The sequence below is a fragment of the Convolutriloba macropyga genome, chromosome 13, assembly GCF_964194025.1.
Source record: "Convolutriloba macropyga chromosome 13, txConMacr16.3, whole genome shotgun sequence".
Taxonomy (NCBI): Eukaryota; Metazoa; Xenacoelomorpha; order Acoela; family Convolutidae; genus Convolutriloba; species Convolutriloba macropyga.
In genome coordinates, this window is record NC_134480.1 from 14356466 (window position 1) to 14375166 (window position 18701).

The 18701-nt window shown below is 35.3% G+C and overlaps 2 protein-coding genes across 7 annotated transcripts in view; one reads left to right on the forward strand and one right to left on the reverse strand.

The window, feature by feature from the left end:
* LOC142351915 (uncharacterized) overlaps nt 1-18701 on the forward strand; it is a 309019-nt gene that overhangs the window by 10404 nt on the left and 279914 nt on the right. The window lies entirely within an intron of this gene.
* The window catches only part of LOC142351964 (GDP-mannose 4,6 dehydratase-like), a 112745-nt gene that overhangs the window by 9576 nt on the left and 84468 nt on the right, over nt 1-18701 (reverse strand). For all 5 annotated transcript variants that reach the window (XM_075404257.1, XM_075404256.1, XM_075404258.1 and 2 more), the window contains exons 4-9: nt 15394-15503; nt 11301-11493; nt 10941-11045; nt 10217-10344; nt 9535-9653; nt 163-259 (exon numbers count right to left, since the gene is read on the reverse strand). In XM_075404257.1, the coding sequence (XP_075260372.1) occupies nt 163-259; nt 9535-9653; nt 10217-10344; nt 10941-11045; nt 11301-11493; nt 15394-15503 (752 nt within the window). The remainder of the gene's footprint in view (nt 1-162; nt 260-9534; nt 9654-10216; nt 10345-10940; nt 11046-11300; nt 11494-15393; nt 15504-18701) is intronic.

The window sequence follows — 18701 nt, forward strand, 5'->3', positions numbered from 1 at the left end:
GCGGGAGAAGAATGATGGAAAAATTCTTATGGGACAAATTTTAGAGTTATCGGTTCCACCGGTAAGGAGCCATATACATAAAATGAAATTCAATAAGAGCACAGTCATTTCAGTCGAGGGGGGGGGGGGGGGTGAGATTAAACAGTTGATCGAAGGACTCACCACTTCAGCTGGTCTGAAGTACTTGGGGTCAACAGTGACCCTCACTATTCCAGATTCCTCCTCGTAGCCCACCTCTTCCAAGCCCTCGCCTCTCCATCTAGAATGAACAACATGATTCATCACAAGGCAAAAACAGCAAAAATAAAAGTTGATAAAGCTGTCACTATCAGCAATCAAATTGCTCAAATTGTTGAAATCTGAGTTAAGACTGGGTGTCCGTCAATACTACGAAAATGAACAGTACTTAACTGAACTATAGAGAGCGAATACTTAAGAACGGGTTGAACGTTCTATATTACAGACATGAGCATTTTATGAGTACACTTAGATACTAGTATAATGGGGGGCTATTAACTGGAAAATAAAAAATTTAGTCAAAAATCAAGGATCGCATTTTTGATTTGATTGATTGCTCCGAGGAACTTACCGACAACTTCGGTGTTAATCTCGGTGTCCCAAAAATTGAGTTTAAGGCATAAATGACATCATTAAACTTGATTGACGTTATTCATGTAACCCCTCGCTGAAAAAAAGGCATTGTAGCTTCACTCCGTTATCCTTTGCAGTGAAAGAACTAATAGTATAATTTAAACAAGGACTCTCGGTAATGAGCATTCGCACATAATGTTCCAACCCTGCTCATCCACATTTTTGAATTAATTGTCTACCAAATGAGGCAGAGAAAGAAACCTTTCAAAAATTCACAAACTGTTCGAAATTGGCCATCGACTAAAAAATGTTTTAAACGCATATCAATAAATGAATTTAAAAATGCCACACTGGAAGGCCGATGACATCTGTTATTAATATTACCGCTAAACAATAGACACAACAAAACAAAGCAGATAGTACCTGTGTTTAATGAGACTTGTAAATAAGAACAAAAAGGGGCAAAGTCATAAACATCAGCATTCAACTAAAAAGATTCAATAAATCAAACGGAGCTATTTGGAGCGGTGATTAGTGAGACAATGAATTAAATAATGCCACCATTGAGAGCGCATGTGACCTGTCATAAATGAGACGAGTAGACAATATGAAAAACAAACTCATTAAAAACAAACGTTAATTCCTTCCAATAAACAATATCTATTTTCAACTATCTTAATTTCGAAGTCAAAATTGCATCAGATAAAACCAAACAAAAGCATGAAAACATCGGATAAAGCATCAGATAGAAAATTGAAAAAACATCAGAAAAAATAACTTGGAAAGCTTATTGGACCGGTCTTATGAGACTAGGTAACAAATAGACACGAAAGAATAAAAAGGCCAAAAAATGAACGTTGATTTTTTGAAAAGAATTAAATTCAAAGTAAAAAAAACAATTAGCCATCATCTAAAAATTTTAGACGGGTTCTTTTGATATCTCCATAGAAAGCGATTGCGACCTATAGAGATATAGGCAGCGATTGCGACCTCGGAATATAGCGACCGCGGAAACAGCGATAATTACATCCAGAAATCAAAAATTCAATTAAACTTAAGAAAACGGTGTCGAAGCCGCTAGAACCACGAGCTAATCCTTAAACCACTATGAATATTCAAATCAATTCATCTTCAAAGCCAATCGGAACCGTCAATTATGCTGAAAAGTACAGGAAAAGAAAAAATCAAAACGGCAAAAACCCAGAAGAAAAAACAGTTTCTAAGAGAACTCTTAAGTATCAGAGCCACAAAACCATTAGAAAACAAATTATCGCCGCCATAAAAATTGAATTTTAAAGCTTTAAAAGACTCGACTTATAATTACTGAGACTAAGCTAGAAATTGACAGAAACAAGATTAAAAAAAGGAAAAGTTCTAAAAAAAATCACTGAGTTTTTCTAAACAGCAAAATTTCAAAGGTCGTAACCACCTAATATAAACTAGGTAGAATCACATGTAACTTCTTGGGACGCCGGTTGAAACTGTCGTTAGTGAAGACAAAGTTTTAAGGCTACAAATTAACAACGGATACAGGCAGTGCTCCCTTGCGTCAACTTGATTATCAATAGTCCTTAGTCTTATGGAATATGCGAAAAATAACCACAAGCAATGCGATGACCAGTATTAAAAAAATTCAAAATGAAATCAGTGTCAAAGCCAAAAGACGATCAGCTGCAACATAAGACTAACAAAAGGATTAATAATTGCTTCATCAAAAGGTGGATGGCAGTAATGAGATTCAGCTACAAGTAATCGAGAAGACGAACTAAAAGGGACAGAGTTCAAAAATGTCGACCAATTTTTTTCGAAAACAATTAAATTTCAATGTTATTACTTCCATTAGCTATCAACTGAAATTATTAAATAGGTTCATTTATTTCTCCAGGGGAAGCAACTGAAACCTGTTACCAATCACAATATGTGACAAGACTACAAAAGAACGACAAACATAGTTAATCAAAATTTCAAATTTGCATCAGAACTGTTTCGAAGCCGTTAAAACAATACGCTATTCAGTAGAAACATTCTGTATGTCCAGTGGCGTCTCCTTTCGAAGACAATTGCCCTGCTATTAAGGTGATAATCGGATAAGGCAAAAACAAACTTCTCAAAATTGGACAAACTTAAAGTAAGAAAAATAGGAAAACTAGTACTGCTATCGAAGCCAAGGAACCTCATAAAATTGTAATGTCTAGAAAGATAAACTTTCATTCTCTAGAAAGAACTGGCCAGCTGTTTGTTGAGACTATTTAACATGTTGACAAAAGAGTTAAGTATCAACCGAAAGCATTATAGGTTCATTAGTGAAATTTAAAAAAGTCAAAGTGACCCATAAATGTTTCATTGAAAACATAAAATGTGATCATTGGGTCTCATCTTCATACAAATATGCGCTGTCAGTATTTGACCTTGGAAACGAAACCTCTCTGCTGAGTAAAAAACAGTAAAGGAAAAGAACATTTTTAAGACACTGCCCCAATAGAATCATCAAAATTCTGATTTGTCAAAAACCACAATAACACCAGAACTAGCCTCCATATTACTGCGCGTTCAATAATAAAAATTCTCCAATTATAATTTGACAACAAAAATTTCAATATACCAAAATTAAATGGCGCATTTTGGATGATTGTTTTAATTCAGCAAAAATCTGAAGAAACCTCAATTGCAGAACACTCATAAAGGAAGGGGATGTAAAATTAGCCTTTTTTGAGTTGATTCCAACGTGCTTTTAGGTCTCAATTTTCGGCAAACTAGAAATGTCTAAAGAAACATGACTAAACTGAAAAATTCAGCAAATAAAATTGTGCGATCTAACAAATCAGCAACTCTTCTGTGTTTATAGGCAACGCCAATAATACTATTGTTTTCAAATTTTAGCAAAATTGACGAAAACATTGTCCGAACGTTCCAGAAGACGTGAATAAAAACAACGAATATCATTCTAATGTTCCAAATTTAAACCTAGATAAATGAGTGGAAAAACAAAATTGAGAAACATCTTTTCCGCTCACCAAAAATCTTACAAAATGAACAAAAACATCAACTATGTTCATGGTAAACGCTTCGAACATTAGCAAAAACAATAAAAGCAAGGGGCAAAAGCAACATGACCTTGACATGCATGTACATTTTCAAGAAATCAGAATCTTCAAAATTGCCGAGGTTTGCTTTAGCCAACTTTTTCCCCGAAACTGAGATCTGAATATGTTACACCAGAATCGCATTAATTTTCTCAATTTGACACAAAGATTTTAGTAAATTGGAAAATTCAATGAATGATTAATAAAAAGTACTGCATCAGAAAAAAGACAGACAGAACTCATCGCGATGAAATTTTCAAAAGTACTTTAAAAAGTTACATTTTCACTTTAATTCATTGGTTAGCTACTTGCAAACAAAAAGCAAAAAATAAAATGGAAAACTGTACGAATGAGAACTTAATGACAAACGTATGATAGCTTATTTCACCAGTAAACGCTCAAATAAGTAAAGACAGCATAGCATGCCTATTTTTTGAGCTGGTACCAAAAACAATTTGATCAAGTTCCTATATTTTCTTTATTTTTCAATACCAGTAAGACAAATAGACAATTGAGCTCAAAGAATTGTAAAATGCACCTATAAATTATTTTTCAAAATTTTTCTCTAAATTAGCAAATATTACCAGCAATCTCAATTCACGTTTCAAATAAATGAATGATTTAATAAATTCAACAACAAGTTAAATACAATAAAAATAACAATATTGATCACTTAAACGAATGTTTATCGTTCACCAGGGACGAAAACATTTTGCACTTCAATTTTCATAACCATCCACTCACGTACGATTTTTTAGCCCAAAAATGGTGTCACTGAGCAGTAAAACCTTGAACCATCAATTAGCCGCAATTACCACTTTGCCTTGGGCTTTGACAACCACCATTACTACAGAGTTACTGACTGGGGTGGGGTAGAGGTAAGCCGAGTTTTTCTCCCTCCCTTCCTCTTTAACCCGACGGGTATTTGCACAATTTAAATTGATAAACAAAAGCAGGTGTCCATTTAAACTGTCATTGGAAGACACGTCACCGTAGTCATTTCTCCTGATTGAGTAGTAACAAAAGACGGGAAAGAGGGAAAAGAAATCCTGGGAAAAGACAGGAATGGAGGTAGAGTTAAATCTTTCCTCTTTTCTTCTCATTCTGATTGGGGCTTAATTGTGACAAAAACAAATTAATTATGCAGAGTATAAGCATTGCTCTTCGTGGCACAACGTTTACATAACACTAGCCAGATGGACAAACCAAAATATAGGGCGAGATCTACCTCGTGAAAAAGTGTTTTCACAGGCTACCCAAAATTGTTTTGAGGAAAAACTGAAACTCAATTGAACTTTTTGGCCCATTTATTTTTGCAGCTCAATCCTTTGTTGAAAGCGGTGAATAAAGCGAGAATTAATGAATGGAGGCGGTTTCGGCCTGCAATCTTCATTCAATTACCGATATTGCTTAATTCATCTCGTAATGGATCCACTGAAATCTTTCATGCTTTACTAATCAGCGCAAAATTTCCTCAACCCTAATCGGGTCCCAAGTTCTCGGTATTTTTAATCCAAAGCCAGATTATTTAAATGAGATTTGAATCCTCAAGGCTTTCCAGATATTGCTTTACAGTTTCTGCTGCAAATATTGAGATTTAAAAATTGAGCTCAAGAGAATGTAATCAATCTGCAATTTGGCTGAATTCATTTCGAAAATGAGTAAAAGAGCAGATTTGGATCAAAATTTACAGCCCAAAAAGCTGTTTGAAATTGAGAGGGCCCGGAATAATTTGGGTATCGAATTACAACAACTGCGCTGGGCTCTTCTAGATTGAATTGGGGGCTTCCTTTTGAAATGCGAGTGGACGGCGGGCGGCGGGAGCACGTAGAGCATACCTCGTGCAGAGATAATGAATTAAGCATGTTTACTCTACAAACACATTGGGTGCAATTCGTAAGCCGGGAGCTAAGTCGGGTCTCTTTCGCGGGGATTAGCAGATGCGTTAACTTGTCAATGAGGATAAAATGGCGCGGGGTGTCCGAGGCAGGCCAGCTAAACCCAGTTAATTTGCAGCTTGCCACAGGTAAGTGAGCGCCACAGCCATCCCCGGACCCTTTAAATCCACCTTGTCCAAGGAGCTATGGGACTCCGGTGTCAGTCCAATTAAAACGTCGCTTATCCTTCTGACACTTGATTAAGGTGTTAACGCCACGCTTGAAACCTCAAACTTCCGCCAACCTTAGCAGCCCCCTCCCCCTTCTCACCCCTCTACACTCACTCTTCCGTGCCCCATACCCCCGCTTGGTACTTGACTGAGATCAAGTAGAATCAAAAGTTCTCCTAGTGTAATCCTTCGCAGGCAGTTTTACAGTAATTTATAGCGGATAGATTTCACCAACAGATTGCACGTTCTTGGTACAATCATGCCAGCTAGTAGAAACAAAGATGCCATCATTTATAACCTGGTTAAAGATCCAAATCTCTATTACTCAATTACCAAATTATTGAACCTAGCTCTACACAGACGATAATGCAAATTCAATAAGCATAATTGAAATGATATATTCAAATTAGAATTCATTTCTTGATTATTTAAGCTAATTTAGCAAAACAAAAACGGAGCACTTTTTAACAACTTGGCTGGCACAAAATACTTGACACACAAGGCCAACTAAAACTAATAAACATACAGCTGAAAATAGCAAAACTATGCTCCTAAAGAGCCAACAAAAATTAAATCAACAATGAAGAACCAGATCAGTCATCGATAAATAACTATTCAAAGGTCTATGATAACTTTCTAAGATAGTCTAAAATTGTTTTCACGTTTTAATTAACGGAATAAATGCACGTTTTAATCAAAATTAATTAACGGAATAAATGCACTTGAACAATTGACTTAACAACCACATAACGGCACACGCACAGACGATAGGAAAAACAAAATAGCACACTTTCGGTCGAAAAGGGTCTGATAAAAAAAGTGATGAAAAAGTTTAAAAAAATCTGTAGTGGAATTATAAAGGACCTTATAATTCTCTGTGGAAGACCAAATAACGCATTCATAAATATCAGAATAAAAAAATGCAATAAACTTTGTAAAAATACCAGTATCAAAGACCACTAAAATAGAAAAGAAACTAACGTTGAAAGAAATAAAATACAATTAGGCGGGGGCCCAATTCAATTACAGGTAGCTTCAACCGCTTAAAGGCAGCTTCAATCACGTGTGACCAAAAACTTAATCACGCGAATGATCAAAAAACTCTCTCTGCTGAAAGCGAAAATGAAGTCAGGCACACAATTCAGTTAAAATTGCATGAACGAATTAACAAGAAGCAGATTTGAAGTTATTTTGCCGTTATTGTCGCAACAAAAATCTTGTCGAAATAAAACACATAGCAGGACAGGTCCAGATACAATTCGAAGAATTTTCATTGACTAAACAAAAACTTGGCCCAGAATGGACCATGAAGTCATTGGGAAATTTAGATAGTAATCAGATAGAAAAAAATCGAAAATAGTAAAAATCAATGTCAAAATGGCGCATGTGAAAAAACCCACTAGCTAGAGAGCGAATTTTTGTTCAAACGCCGTCTTCTCAGTCTACTTCAAAATAAGAGCAAAAAAATTACGCCGCCAAACCAATTGCTTTTTCGCTCCACTTCTTGCTTCGGCGGGACCAAAATCATCACTTCAATTTGACTTCAAAATCACGAAAACGTGTGAACAATCTTAAAAAAACACAGCAACCATTTGAATTGTAAAAAAACTAAGAGCCGCCCAATAATAGCCTCAGCTATCGCTTTTGAGGCTTTTTAAAAACAACACCAATATCTGGGAACTTCAGAAAAAAATGATTATGGTAAAGTACCGCAAACTGAGTGCGATTGCTAAATCTTCTGAATGAGTGCAGTTCAGATTACAAATCAAATCTTGCAAAATTTAAGAAGTCAGGCGAAGCAGTCAAACAAAAAGCCAAATCTGTCAAACAAAACTTTGGCATACAAAAGGATTTACGGTCAAAATAATTGATCAAATATTTTGAGATCAATAAATCAACAATCTACCCGTAAAAAACCGCAGAAATTGAAAAAAATACAGTTTAATTTGCTTTTAAAAATGTGCTTTATACTTGAATGAATGCTTCACAGCTACATTGCACAAAAACTAATGGAAAACTTACCACCTATTTTTCCGATAGGATAGCTCTAAATTAGCAGGCAAATTCAATGTAAATTTTTTTTTCAAGGAAGAATGAATGATACTTTCAGCTATAAACTATCAAGAAGTTCCAATTTCAAAGATAACCGAACACCGTCGGACGCTTGCTCAGGAACAACAAGCTAGGGGTTGGCTTTGGTTGTAGCTAGCTTAAAATTAGAGAGGTCAGACGCTCCGAGTGGGGGTGAGGTTGGAGAGAAGCAACAGGGGTTTCTAAACCTGTCAAAATAAACTTGCCTTGGACACAATTAAATCCTGCATTCATTGCAACTTTGGTGTACTGTAAACTAAACGCCCAAAAGGCTTCTATGATCGCCACAGCAACTAGCTCTTTTCGCCTCCAACAATGTATACCATCTCTAGAAAAAATCAACTCACTCAAACAAGCGAAAGAATAATCTACAAGAAAAACGAAGCAAAAATTTTATGCAAAAAGGACACAGCGGCCACAAAAATTGCTTAAAACATCGTTCAACAACAACAAATCGTATATGGACAAAAAATGAAAACAGCTGCTGTGAGCAATCAAGAGCAAAATGCAGTGAGAACGGGTCTTACTGCTTACCAAAACGTCAAATCATTATCAAAATAGCCTATTCAATTGCTATAATGCCTCAAAATTTTCATTCTCTCGAAATGAAAAACCTGAGTTTTTGTGAGTGCAACAAACTATTATCACCACCCTCATTCGCCTGAACTCAAACTATTCGTATTATATTACCCGGACCCTCGTGGCAGGCTATTTCAGAGCTGAATCTTTACATCCCCATTATAAATGGAGATTCAGGTCTGAATCAGGGTATATGCAGTCTATTTATACGCAACTATGAGTGCGGCAAATTTTGTAAAGACCATTTTTATCATGACATGATTATAAATTTTGACGTGACCATGAAACTTGACAGATTAAAATACAGAATAAAAGTTACTATGATTCATCTCTGAAAAAATGTGAGGTCAGTACGGGTAATAGTATAATTCCACACCTTTTAGAAATTTTTCAAGTTAATTGATTGATCACAAGTTGCTCAGAGAAGTTGAAAAACTAATCAAGAGTAGAAAAACGTGAACAGATTAATTTCCCCAAAGTCTAATCTTAATTTTTCCTAAATTTCGCAGCCGGCAATTTGCCCATCATAAATTGAAATAGACCTGCTCATTGTATCACACAGATAACAACAGATACAGAACTGTGCTGATGATATTATAAAGAAACTAAAATTTTTACCAAATAATTCTCTCAAAAACATAAATAGCTGAATTCCTATATCGATGTCTTTATTGTGGAAGCTGTAATTACAAAACTGTCTCTTGACCAAAATCAAATCACTTGAGAGTCAAATGGTCTTAATTTTTCGTATGCTCAGTCATTATGCATGTTCAAAATTCATTGCCCCGTTAAAAACTTGCTGGTAGTTGAAAAACTCGGGTGTATCAAATGACGTCACCAATTAATGAGCCGCATAAAAGGGTGAAAAACCGTGTATTTTTAATCTTTGCGGTAAAATGCAAAGAAAACAAAGTCAGACAACACAGCGAAAACTCAAGCCAACCGCTACGCTCCATGGCTCGCTTAACTTACAGCTTTGGAGCTAGAAAGAGAAAATAAGTCAATAGATAAGGTTACAATTGATAATTCTATTGCACACCACTATGCACACTTCTCGTGCCTATCATGGTTCACAATACTTACTTAATAGTGACGCCGATGACCTTAAACGACTTCTCGACAAACTCCTTCACACTGTACTGTTTCCCAGTGGCCACTACATAGTCTCCGGGCTCCTCCTGCTGCAGCATCAGCCACATACTCTAAAACACAAACGACCTTGGGGCTTGTGTTTAATCAAAACACGGTGTCGTACGGCAAGGCAATTTGAAAAATGTTTAAGAGATCTCTTCTGTTACTGACCTTTTTGTTATGGGGGGGGGGGGGCAAAAACAGAAAAAAACTCCCCAAGATCCTGTTTAAGTTCTCATAATACTATTGTTTGATGAATTATTTACAAACTATTCGACTTGACATACACTGCCTATTGAAGTTGATTCATTTAAAACTTAATTTGAAATTGAAATTTTTTCGGTGCCGCAATTTATAGAACCTTAGACCCTCGAGACGAGAAAAGTTGAGAGTGCGCATTGTGTATGTTGGTATTTGTGATACAGAGAAAGAATAAGCTCGTCTGAACGAAAAAAAAATAGGCAAATCAAAAATTTTAGCACCACTTCTCAACTCAAAAATGTTTGTCTGCGATCTTCTGTGCTCTGTATAATAGCATTAGTTTTTAATCATCGTAAAAAATTGATCTTGAATTTTCTTCGTTTGTATTTCCTTAAGAAGTTTAGTTGTCAGGAGGGTTTAGTAGTCCTTATACCTGCACGTAGTCCTTGGCATGTCCCCAATCTCTTTTCGCATCTAGGTTACCCAGAGAGAAGCTGTCCATCTTGCCAAGCTTTATGTTGGCTACACATCGCGTGATCTTTCTTGTCACAAAGTTTTCACCTGAACAAAAACCAGCAATCAAAATACTAAAGAAACTAATGCAACTGCCGTTTCTGACGGATATGTAAATTCTATGATAGGAATTTTTAATCTAAGTATTTAAACAAGAGTAACCATTAAACTCAGCGATAAATTCATAATGATCCAATTCTGAATTTATTCAGTTACTTGGGTAACAAAAACTAAGAGATACCAATAGCCCATCTCAACTATCGCTTCCGCAACTGTTACCAACCGATAAATTTTGGGAAATGTCAGTTTAATCTGACCGTAGAGTGGAACCTGTTTCCTGTAATTTTTTGAAAATTTGCGTAACTCAATTAACACCTTTGTTAGACATCTCTTTATAGAACCTTAGTTAATCACTAAGTTATAATCAGTTCAAATCTTGAAGTCAAATTTTCATTTGGACACAAGTTCGAATTGTATCCCATACAATAGGGTTTTCAATGTTGCAGTATGAATCTCATGACTCGTCTGATCTTGTAGTTTATCAAAGAGTCGTTTATTACACTTAAGCAATCAAAGTTTGGGGTCAGCTAAGTAGACAAAAGAGGAGAAGATTAGATAATGTGAAACAAGCAAACAAAGATTACCTCTACGAGGACTCTCGTGATTAAAGAGGATTCCTGAGGTCACATGCATCTTGTAACCATCTCTGTACACTTTGGCTAAGGAGTGGGCAAACACTTTCGCACAAGCTGAAAAACATGCAATAACAAAAAACAATCAGAATAATCTTATATTTGAAAGTATTTGACACAAAACCACACTACCTCCTTCTCTACAATGTTTTAAAATTTTCAAAAGCAAGTTCTTTTTCATCTCAGCTAGATTGTGGATATCTAATCTTTAGTTCCGCATCAGGATTCTCAGCCATGTATCAATTTGTCAGTCTTATGATAGCAAAAAATGATAACTATGAGGAGAAAACAATTCCATGCTATTCCACTCACCATATGGAGATCTAGGATTGAACGGTGTTAGTTCATTTTGCGGGATCTCGAGGACTTCTCCGAACATCTCACTGGTTGATGCCTGGTACATTTTGCAAGTCTTGTCCAGCCCTACTATCCTTACAGCCTCCAACAGCCTCAACACACCCATTGCATCCACGTCTGATGTGTACTCGGGCATTATAAAGGAGACCTGAAGAAATTATTAATTCATAGACAAGCCCATATTTTGTATAGATTGCGGCACTCCGTTAATGTCCCTTCGAAACTCTGACTTCAATCTCGAATCGCCACGTGGTTCTCGACGAATGTCAGATTTATTCTCAATGACATCTCATATGTATACGTTACGCGACTCTGCTTGACGTCACTAAGAACTTCTGAGGGTTATCGAGAAAAAGCGTAGCGATTCGAGATATTCAGCCAGAATTTCAGAGTGATTTCTACAGAGTCACGTAAACACGCTCAAAACACGTATTTTCGAAAGAAAATGCCGACAGTTCGTGAAAGCAGCTTGAGGCTATGCATACAGGAGCTTCTTTCACTGCAGACTTGCAGCATTTCACAAGCTACACGTACGCGATTTAAAATGTGACTATAATAATAAATTGTTTGTAGAGTCGCTCAGAAACAGATTAAACCCCCGCGCTTCAATTTTCTCAACAAAGATTTTACCACAATGATTTAGGGTTATGGCTATACAGGTGATCTAATACTGAGATGCATAACGTACTGGTGGGTGATGTAATGAATGACAGAAAAGATTCATAAAAACAAGTACAAAGGCTCAGATACAATTACCAAAACAAACATAAGTCGACTAACTTTGGACAATTTGCTCATGAACGACAGGTGGGGAAAATTTAACTCGATGGCTGTAGCCTAAATAAAATTGTCTTTCTAGGTGCAAAAACATTCGATCAAGGAGGGATTCAAACCCCCAATCTCGACAGTAGCATTAACCACTCGGCTACAAGACCCTTGTGATTTCCTATGCTACAATCGCTTTCATTTTAGCAACAAACTTTACTTCGGAGAGGGAGCGAGAGAGCAATTGAGATCACTCAAAAAAGAAGACAAGCGTGTAAAAGTCACCTGAGAAGTCAAAGAATGTTCCAGAACAAAAGCGCAAGAATCTTCAAGAGAAAACTTTGCACAAGACGCGCACGTTTACAATAATTGCTTCAAACTTAAATCGAGAGCAATTAAACGCCACCAGGATACATTGTTCAGCCATTTCTGAATTTCCAAAGTTGTAACTACGAGCCTTACATCAGAACAATTAAAACAAAATGTGACAACTTTCAGGTTTTAAACTGAGATATTGAAAATAGTTCGCTGAAAACTTATGCCAAGATATTGTACATCACTCAATGTTGACTAAACATGGCCGAACAGTTCGCCAAAATGGAAGAAACGGCGTATTTCTCGGTAGCTTTTTAAAAATAGACTGTAAAATCATTCATTTTAATTGTTCCGACCCACTTTAGTGGGGGAAGAACTATATTCCCAACTGGGTTGTTTTTGTTTAGTCAATTTTCGCCGATCGAGTTATTCATCGTACAGGATTGTGAGAGGTATCTTAAGAAACATTGTCAAGAGTAGAATTTCAAATGAATTTTTTTTTTGAATTTATATTTTTCCAAGGAGTTACGGAGGTTTGAAGATTTGTGCACGTTAGCCTAATAACCGTTGTTTTTTCACTTTTTTGTAATTGTTGCTAAAATTATGATCAATGTTTGCAAAAACATAATGAAATCGTTAACGATTGTCTAGTTGGTTTTAAGTCTAAAGACAGAAGAGAGTTGGTGAATTATCTGAACCACTTTGGAAAAATTTTCGAAAATTCAATTTTTCTTTTCTGCATAAAAAGCATCAAATATACCTATTTGGCCCACTTTGACAAGTGTTGCAGACAAAAAAATGCTGAAAGAATCTCCATTCACTTAGATATTGGCTAATTGTTCCGGTTCCTAAGATAATTTTCTGAAAATAATATTTTTGCGGTCTATCGCTAATGTAAACCGATATTTATAAAAAAACGCTTAGTCTAATTTTTTTATTAATTAAGTTTTCATTTGAAAAAACACATTACGCAAAATTTTATAACAGTTGGGCTTTTAACAGCCACACAGCTATAGCAATGCCAGTTTCGGTCTCACCGTTAAGTTTTGCTATAAAGAAGGATTTTGGCTACACTTTGGGTATTTTTTTGAAATATTTTCACATTTCTTTCATCCCAATAACAGAAAGTATTTTTTTCGTTTACAATTTCAATTAAAAGGCGTTTGCTTTGTGTTCCAATAATGTCCAATGAAACAAAACCATTTTATGCCTCCGACAATGTGTTTTCGTAAACTTTTAATGCATTCATGATATTTGCTAGAATTTGATGTTCTTTTAGTAGTCTTATGACTGAGTCTAATTATTCAAAGGTCTAATTTAGTATCTAAGGAGGTATTTAGAACACTATCTAATGCTTTCAGAAGATAAAACTGGTTAAGTATACAAAATTCATCATTTAATTTTGATATCATAAATTTTTGCTATAACAGCTATTTCGGTAACATTTAGCATATTTTGATTTTCAATGAGCCAAAGCAAAGGCGGTTTTGGGCTAGTTGTGGAATTTTGTAGATCAAAAGTTACTCAGATTGTAATGGGATGCTGTATTATTTTTGAAGTACTTTTGCTTTTTTATGTTAGTTTCAGACAAAAATGACTTCCAATCAAACTTCAATTATTTACAAGTCATATATACGTGAGAGAAGAGAGGCCAATGAACAAACAATAATTTCAGCAAAATGCATATGGTTTTGCCATTGACATCATTTGCATAAAACTGTCCGTGAAAATTGAGTTCTGCCAGTATTCATTGTTAATTTGCAGTCTTTTGACCTAGTTTCACTAATGACATGTACAATTGGCTGCCAAAGCAGTTAATATCTGAAATATTTACATTTTTTGTTGAAAGCTTACGGCTGTAATGTCTTATGGTTTTTTAAAAATTATTTTAAAAAAAATACTGGTTTTTTGATATTTGACACTTTCAATCTTATTTCGTCGAGTTTTTATCGTAAATCCATTTAAAAGAGAGAACGCATTCTTTATCATGTGAATTAAATAAATTGTAGTTTTCATTTCGGTTTGATTACATAATGGCTTTTGGCGGTGATACTATGAGTTTTCACAAAAATTTTTTTGCGGTCTTGTCCGTTCATCATATTAATGCAAATTAATAAACAGTGGCATATCACACTACATTACTAACAAGTCCCATATCAGATTAATGGCGTTGACAAAAGCCGCAATGATTATACTCAATATTTTTGGTGAATATATTCTGATCTTACAGGCTTCGACACCGTTTCCTCCCAAAATTGATTTAACTTTTTGATTTTGTCTATATTTGTGCTTTTCGTAGTCGTATGAGATTCTGGATAAAGACATGTCCCAATGGTTTTGTTTGAAGGTAATAAACAAAGCCATTGAATATTTCTAATTGCCATCCTGACTTTGAATTAGATTGTTTTCAAAAAGTGTAAACGTATTTTCTAACTTTGCCATTCTTATTTTCCGTCTATTATTTATTCTAAATAAAAACAGGTCTCATATCTTTTCTGATGAAATGCAAGTCATTTGGTTTAGCTTACTTTTGCTTATCTGATGCTTTTTTGTCTTTTTCATTGTTTTTTTTTAAATGGACAGACATTGAGTTTTGGTCCAAAACACTTGTTTTTATTTGAATTCGTTGTTTCTCTTGTCTCTTACGCTCTTTAATGGCAGTTATCATCACCCCTCGAATGAGTTATTGTTGCACTTGTATAGTGGTTACAGCTAAATCATTTTTTAAATAGATTGAACAATTATTTTCGAACAATGATTTTTTGAAAGTTTTCCATCACTTCCTCATTTGGTGGACAATTAAATCAAAAACGCGGTTGAACGGGGTCGGAACATTATGTTCCTTGTTCTAGATGCAAATAAACCACCCATGAGTTTTAACCTACTAAACACATGTTGATCTCTAGTGACCTTTATTGAAGTGGCATTGGCTAGTGACATTGGTTGATAGAAGAACAAGAATTCTAACCTGAACATGACTTTGTGCAGCCAAATTGTAAATTTCATCTGGCCTTGTTGCTGTTAATATTGAGACCAAGCTGGTTGTGTCGGTTAAGTCACCATAATGCAGGTTCAGTTCTGAAAATGAAACAGTAGACTTAAATGAGGTCCAAAACTGTAACACTTCGCATAAATTAGGTGGTGCAATAGCAACTTCAAAGTGCATTCTACAGAAAAAAACAAAATCCAGGTTTATTCAGCTCCTTCCTCTAATTTTGGCCATTTTTATGGTAATTGCGTGATATCGATGAATACAAACGTGTAATGTTACTTCAAGCCCCTTTTTTGAAATTAGTAATCAAGGGAGCAATCTCACGCTATAGTCTCACGCTGGTTAAGATTCCAAATCAGAAAAAGGGTTAATATTTTATAACACTATCACACGAGAACCGCTGCAAACTTTATGATGAACAGGAGTTGACTAAATCAATACGGTATATTTCGCTGTGTAAACCGAGTTGCATCAACCACCACAATAATAACTATCAGTATAGGAAGCCATCGCTACCAGTGCAGTTCACCAGAAAGATAGTGGAATCGTCGAAACACTCTTTTCCAGCACCTTGTGATTATGGACAGTCAACTAATTAATATGGTAGTAATTAATATAGATCAGATTTTTTTTTTACCTTTTTTGCCTAATTCTGAAATGAACACTAGATATGCACCAAAATACAATTAAAATCATGTTACTAATTTGATAACCAACATTACATCGGGAAAAATCGACAGCTTCTGCCGGTGCAGCAGGCGCACCCTTTGTAATCAGAGATTCGTCAGTCAGTATCAAGTACTCAGAATATTGGGTTTCTTCATATTATCCCAAAAAGAATACGAAGCAGTTTAGTTTGAAAAACAATTGTGCTCTTAGTTTTTCTTTGTTTTCAACACCTCTTATGAAAAAACAAGAAAAAACTTAAAGGTGTCAGTAATTACACTAGTCAACAAAAGTAAATGTTCAAGTCATAAAACAATATGGTCACTATTTTTCAGGGTCTCCCACTAAAACTCTAACTCTTTTTGGTGGTAATAACGTACAGCCATTCCTCCAATTTCGCAAACATGCCATAATGGGGCTATAATTTCACAATCCGCGCTATAGACCCGAATTACCAAAACCCATTTCGGCTTCGATTCATTTAATGTCTCTGAGAAGAATTTTTATTGCTCTATCATTGACGAAAGTGAGTGTTCGCACAGCTGCGGCTGTGATTTCTCAGCAACAACAATAAATGGCAAAAACAATTTACAGAAAAACTCCCAATTTTGAGTTTTTTCTGGGTGAACTCTGTTCAGCTTAATTTCATTGTTAGAAGAAAGTAATGGTTCTTTTATTTTGGATAATTTCAAGGTCCAGGTGAACAGGTTTTACGTGAAACTCAATTTAATGATATTAACGAAACCTGACAGACTTCTGAGATACGATGTCACTTCAAAATCTAGAGGAGAAAATTGATCTCGAATCTATTCTCAGTAATCATCTCAGATCTATCTTTGTAGAAATATTTGTACTCGACTACCTGACCTACTCGCTGCATCGAACTACCTGACCTCACCAGCGCCAAAGGACGCACAAAGGAAGTCTTTCGGCTACAAAATACAAGAACGGAAAAATCTAGAAGCGAATTCACCTTCCGAAACTGCAGACTGATAAACCTAATGTGGGAGTTTGTCAACAAACGATTTTGCGATAAGTACATCTGCACTTGGCAACCCTTTTGCGACTGCCATGTATGCAGAAATAAATGGACTCTATTTTAACAACTGACGACTGGGCATAAATCAGCAATAAATCCCCAACAACAACAACAACGACGAAAACACGCCAGCCATTATTATTTTCATTGACAACCTACCAATAAAAACTGCACGTGTCTGTTTAGTTGCTCAGAAAGCATTCGAACACTTCTTTTCTGTTAATCGATGAACCAGGTTTTGTTTAAACTGGCTTATCACATATTTCAATTTAATAAATTTGAAATTTAGAAAAGTATTAAAAATGGTGCTATTTGATACATAGTCCGTGATAACACATAAATCCATATTTTTTGCTATCTTCATTTTAACTCAGATTTTTTCCATTTATTTCAGTCTATAGTTGAGATCCCCAAAATCTTTGCTCGGAGTTATTCGTGGTTAGAGGACAAATTTGTCCTCATATTAACTCTGAAACTTTCATTGAAAACACTAAAGATCCAGAGAAGTAATTGTCAATTAAAACTTAAATTGATTAAAAAACGAACATTTTCGAACATTGCGTCCATCGTCAGGTTCATTGTCAGTCAGGAGTTCCTTTTTGTACTGTATTGAAAACTTTACCGCGTGATGGAGTGAGCTAGCTGCTAAAATATGAACCATCCTTTCTGTAACATTTCTGTAAATTACAAAATTTTTGCTGTGTCTCGCTTTTTCTGGGCCAGTTAAAAATCAAACTGACAATGATTAAAGATGCAGAAAAGAAGTATTTGTCAATAAAACTGAAATTGATTAAAAAAAGAACGTTTTCGAACATTGCGTTCATCGTTAGGTTTGAAAATTAAATCAACTCAATTTCAAAGTATATAAACTTGTCTTTGACTCTAAATCTAAGAACTGAGTTAAAGTAACATTGAGTTTTTGAAACTATTTACAGTAAAAGTCACATTTACAACATTTTGTTTACACTTACTACACTAAAATTAATTCAATTTCTATTCCGGAGTTTTCTTTTCATTCCTATCTGTTGTTGTTTTTTTACTTGTTGGGGATGAAAAAATTTCGAATTAACATGTACCAGAATAATTTTTGAATTTCAAAAGTCTCTTTTTTTGTATTTCAACTAATAGTTTAATGTAAATTCCCGCCCGGTACTCATCGTATTTAATTGCGGTTTCTGATTTTTGATGTAGATCGCATCTATCGTCATTAGTTTTTCAACCCAAGGACATGCATCAAGAATCTCCCATTCAACATTTTGCGTTGTCCCACAACATTCAACAAGGTGATGGCCACAGGAGGATCCTTCTTTTGATGCTTCGAAAATCTAGTGGTAACATGTCGGCTGGTTTGGCCAACACAGATGGAACTGCATCCATTACGTGTAACTTTATATACCACAAGGGATTTCAGATTCTTATCAAAGGATGATTTCAGGGTGGGCAAGCAAGTTCTCAGCTTTATTGTTGCAAAAATATTTTGAATATCCCACAATTTTTGCACTCTACTTGCAAAATTCTAAGTGATGTTTCCTCTGTATTGAACAAAAAGCCTCGGTTTAGGCTCCTTATTGTTAAGTCT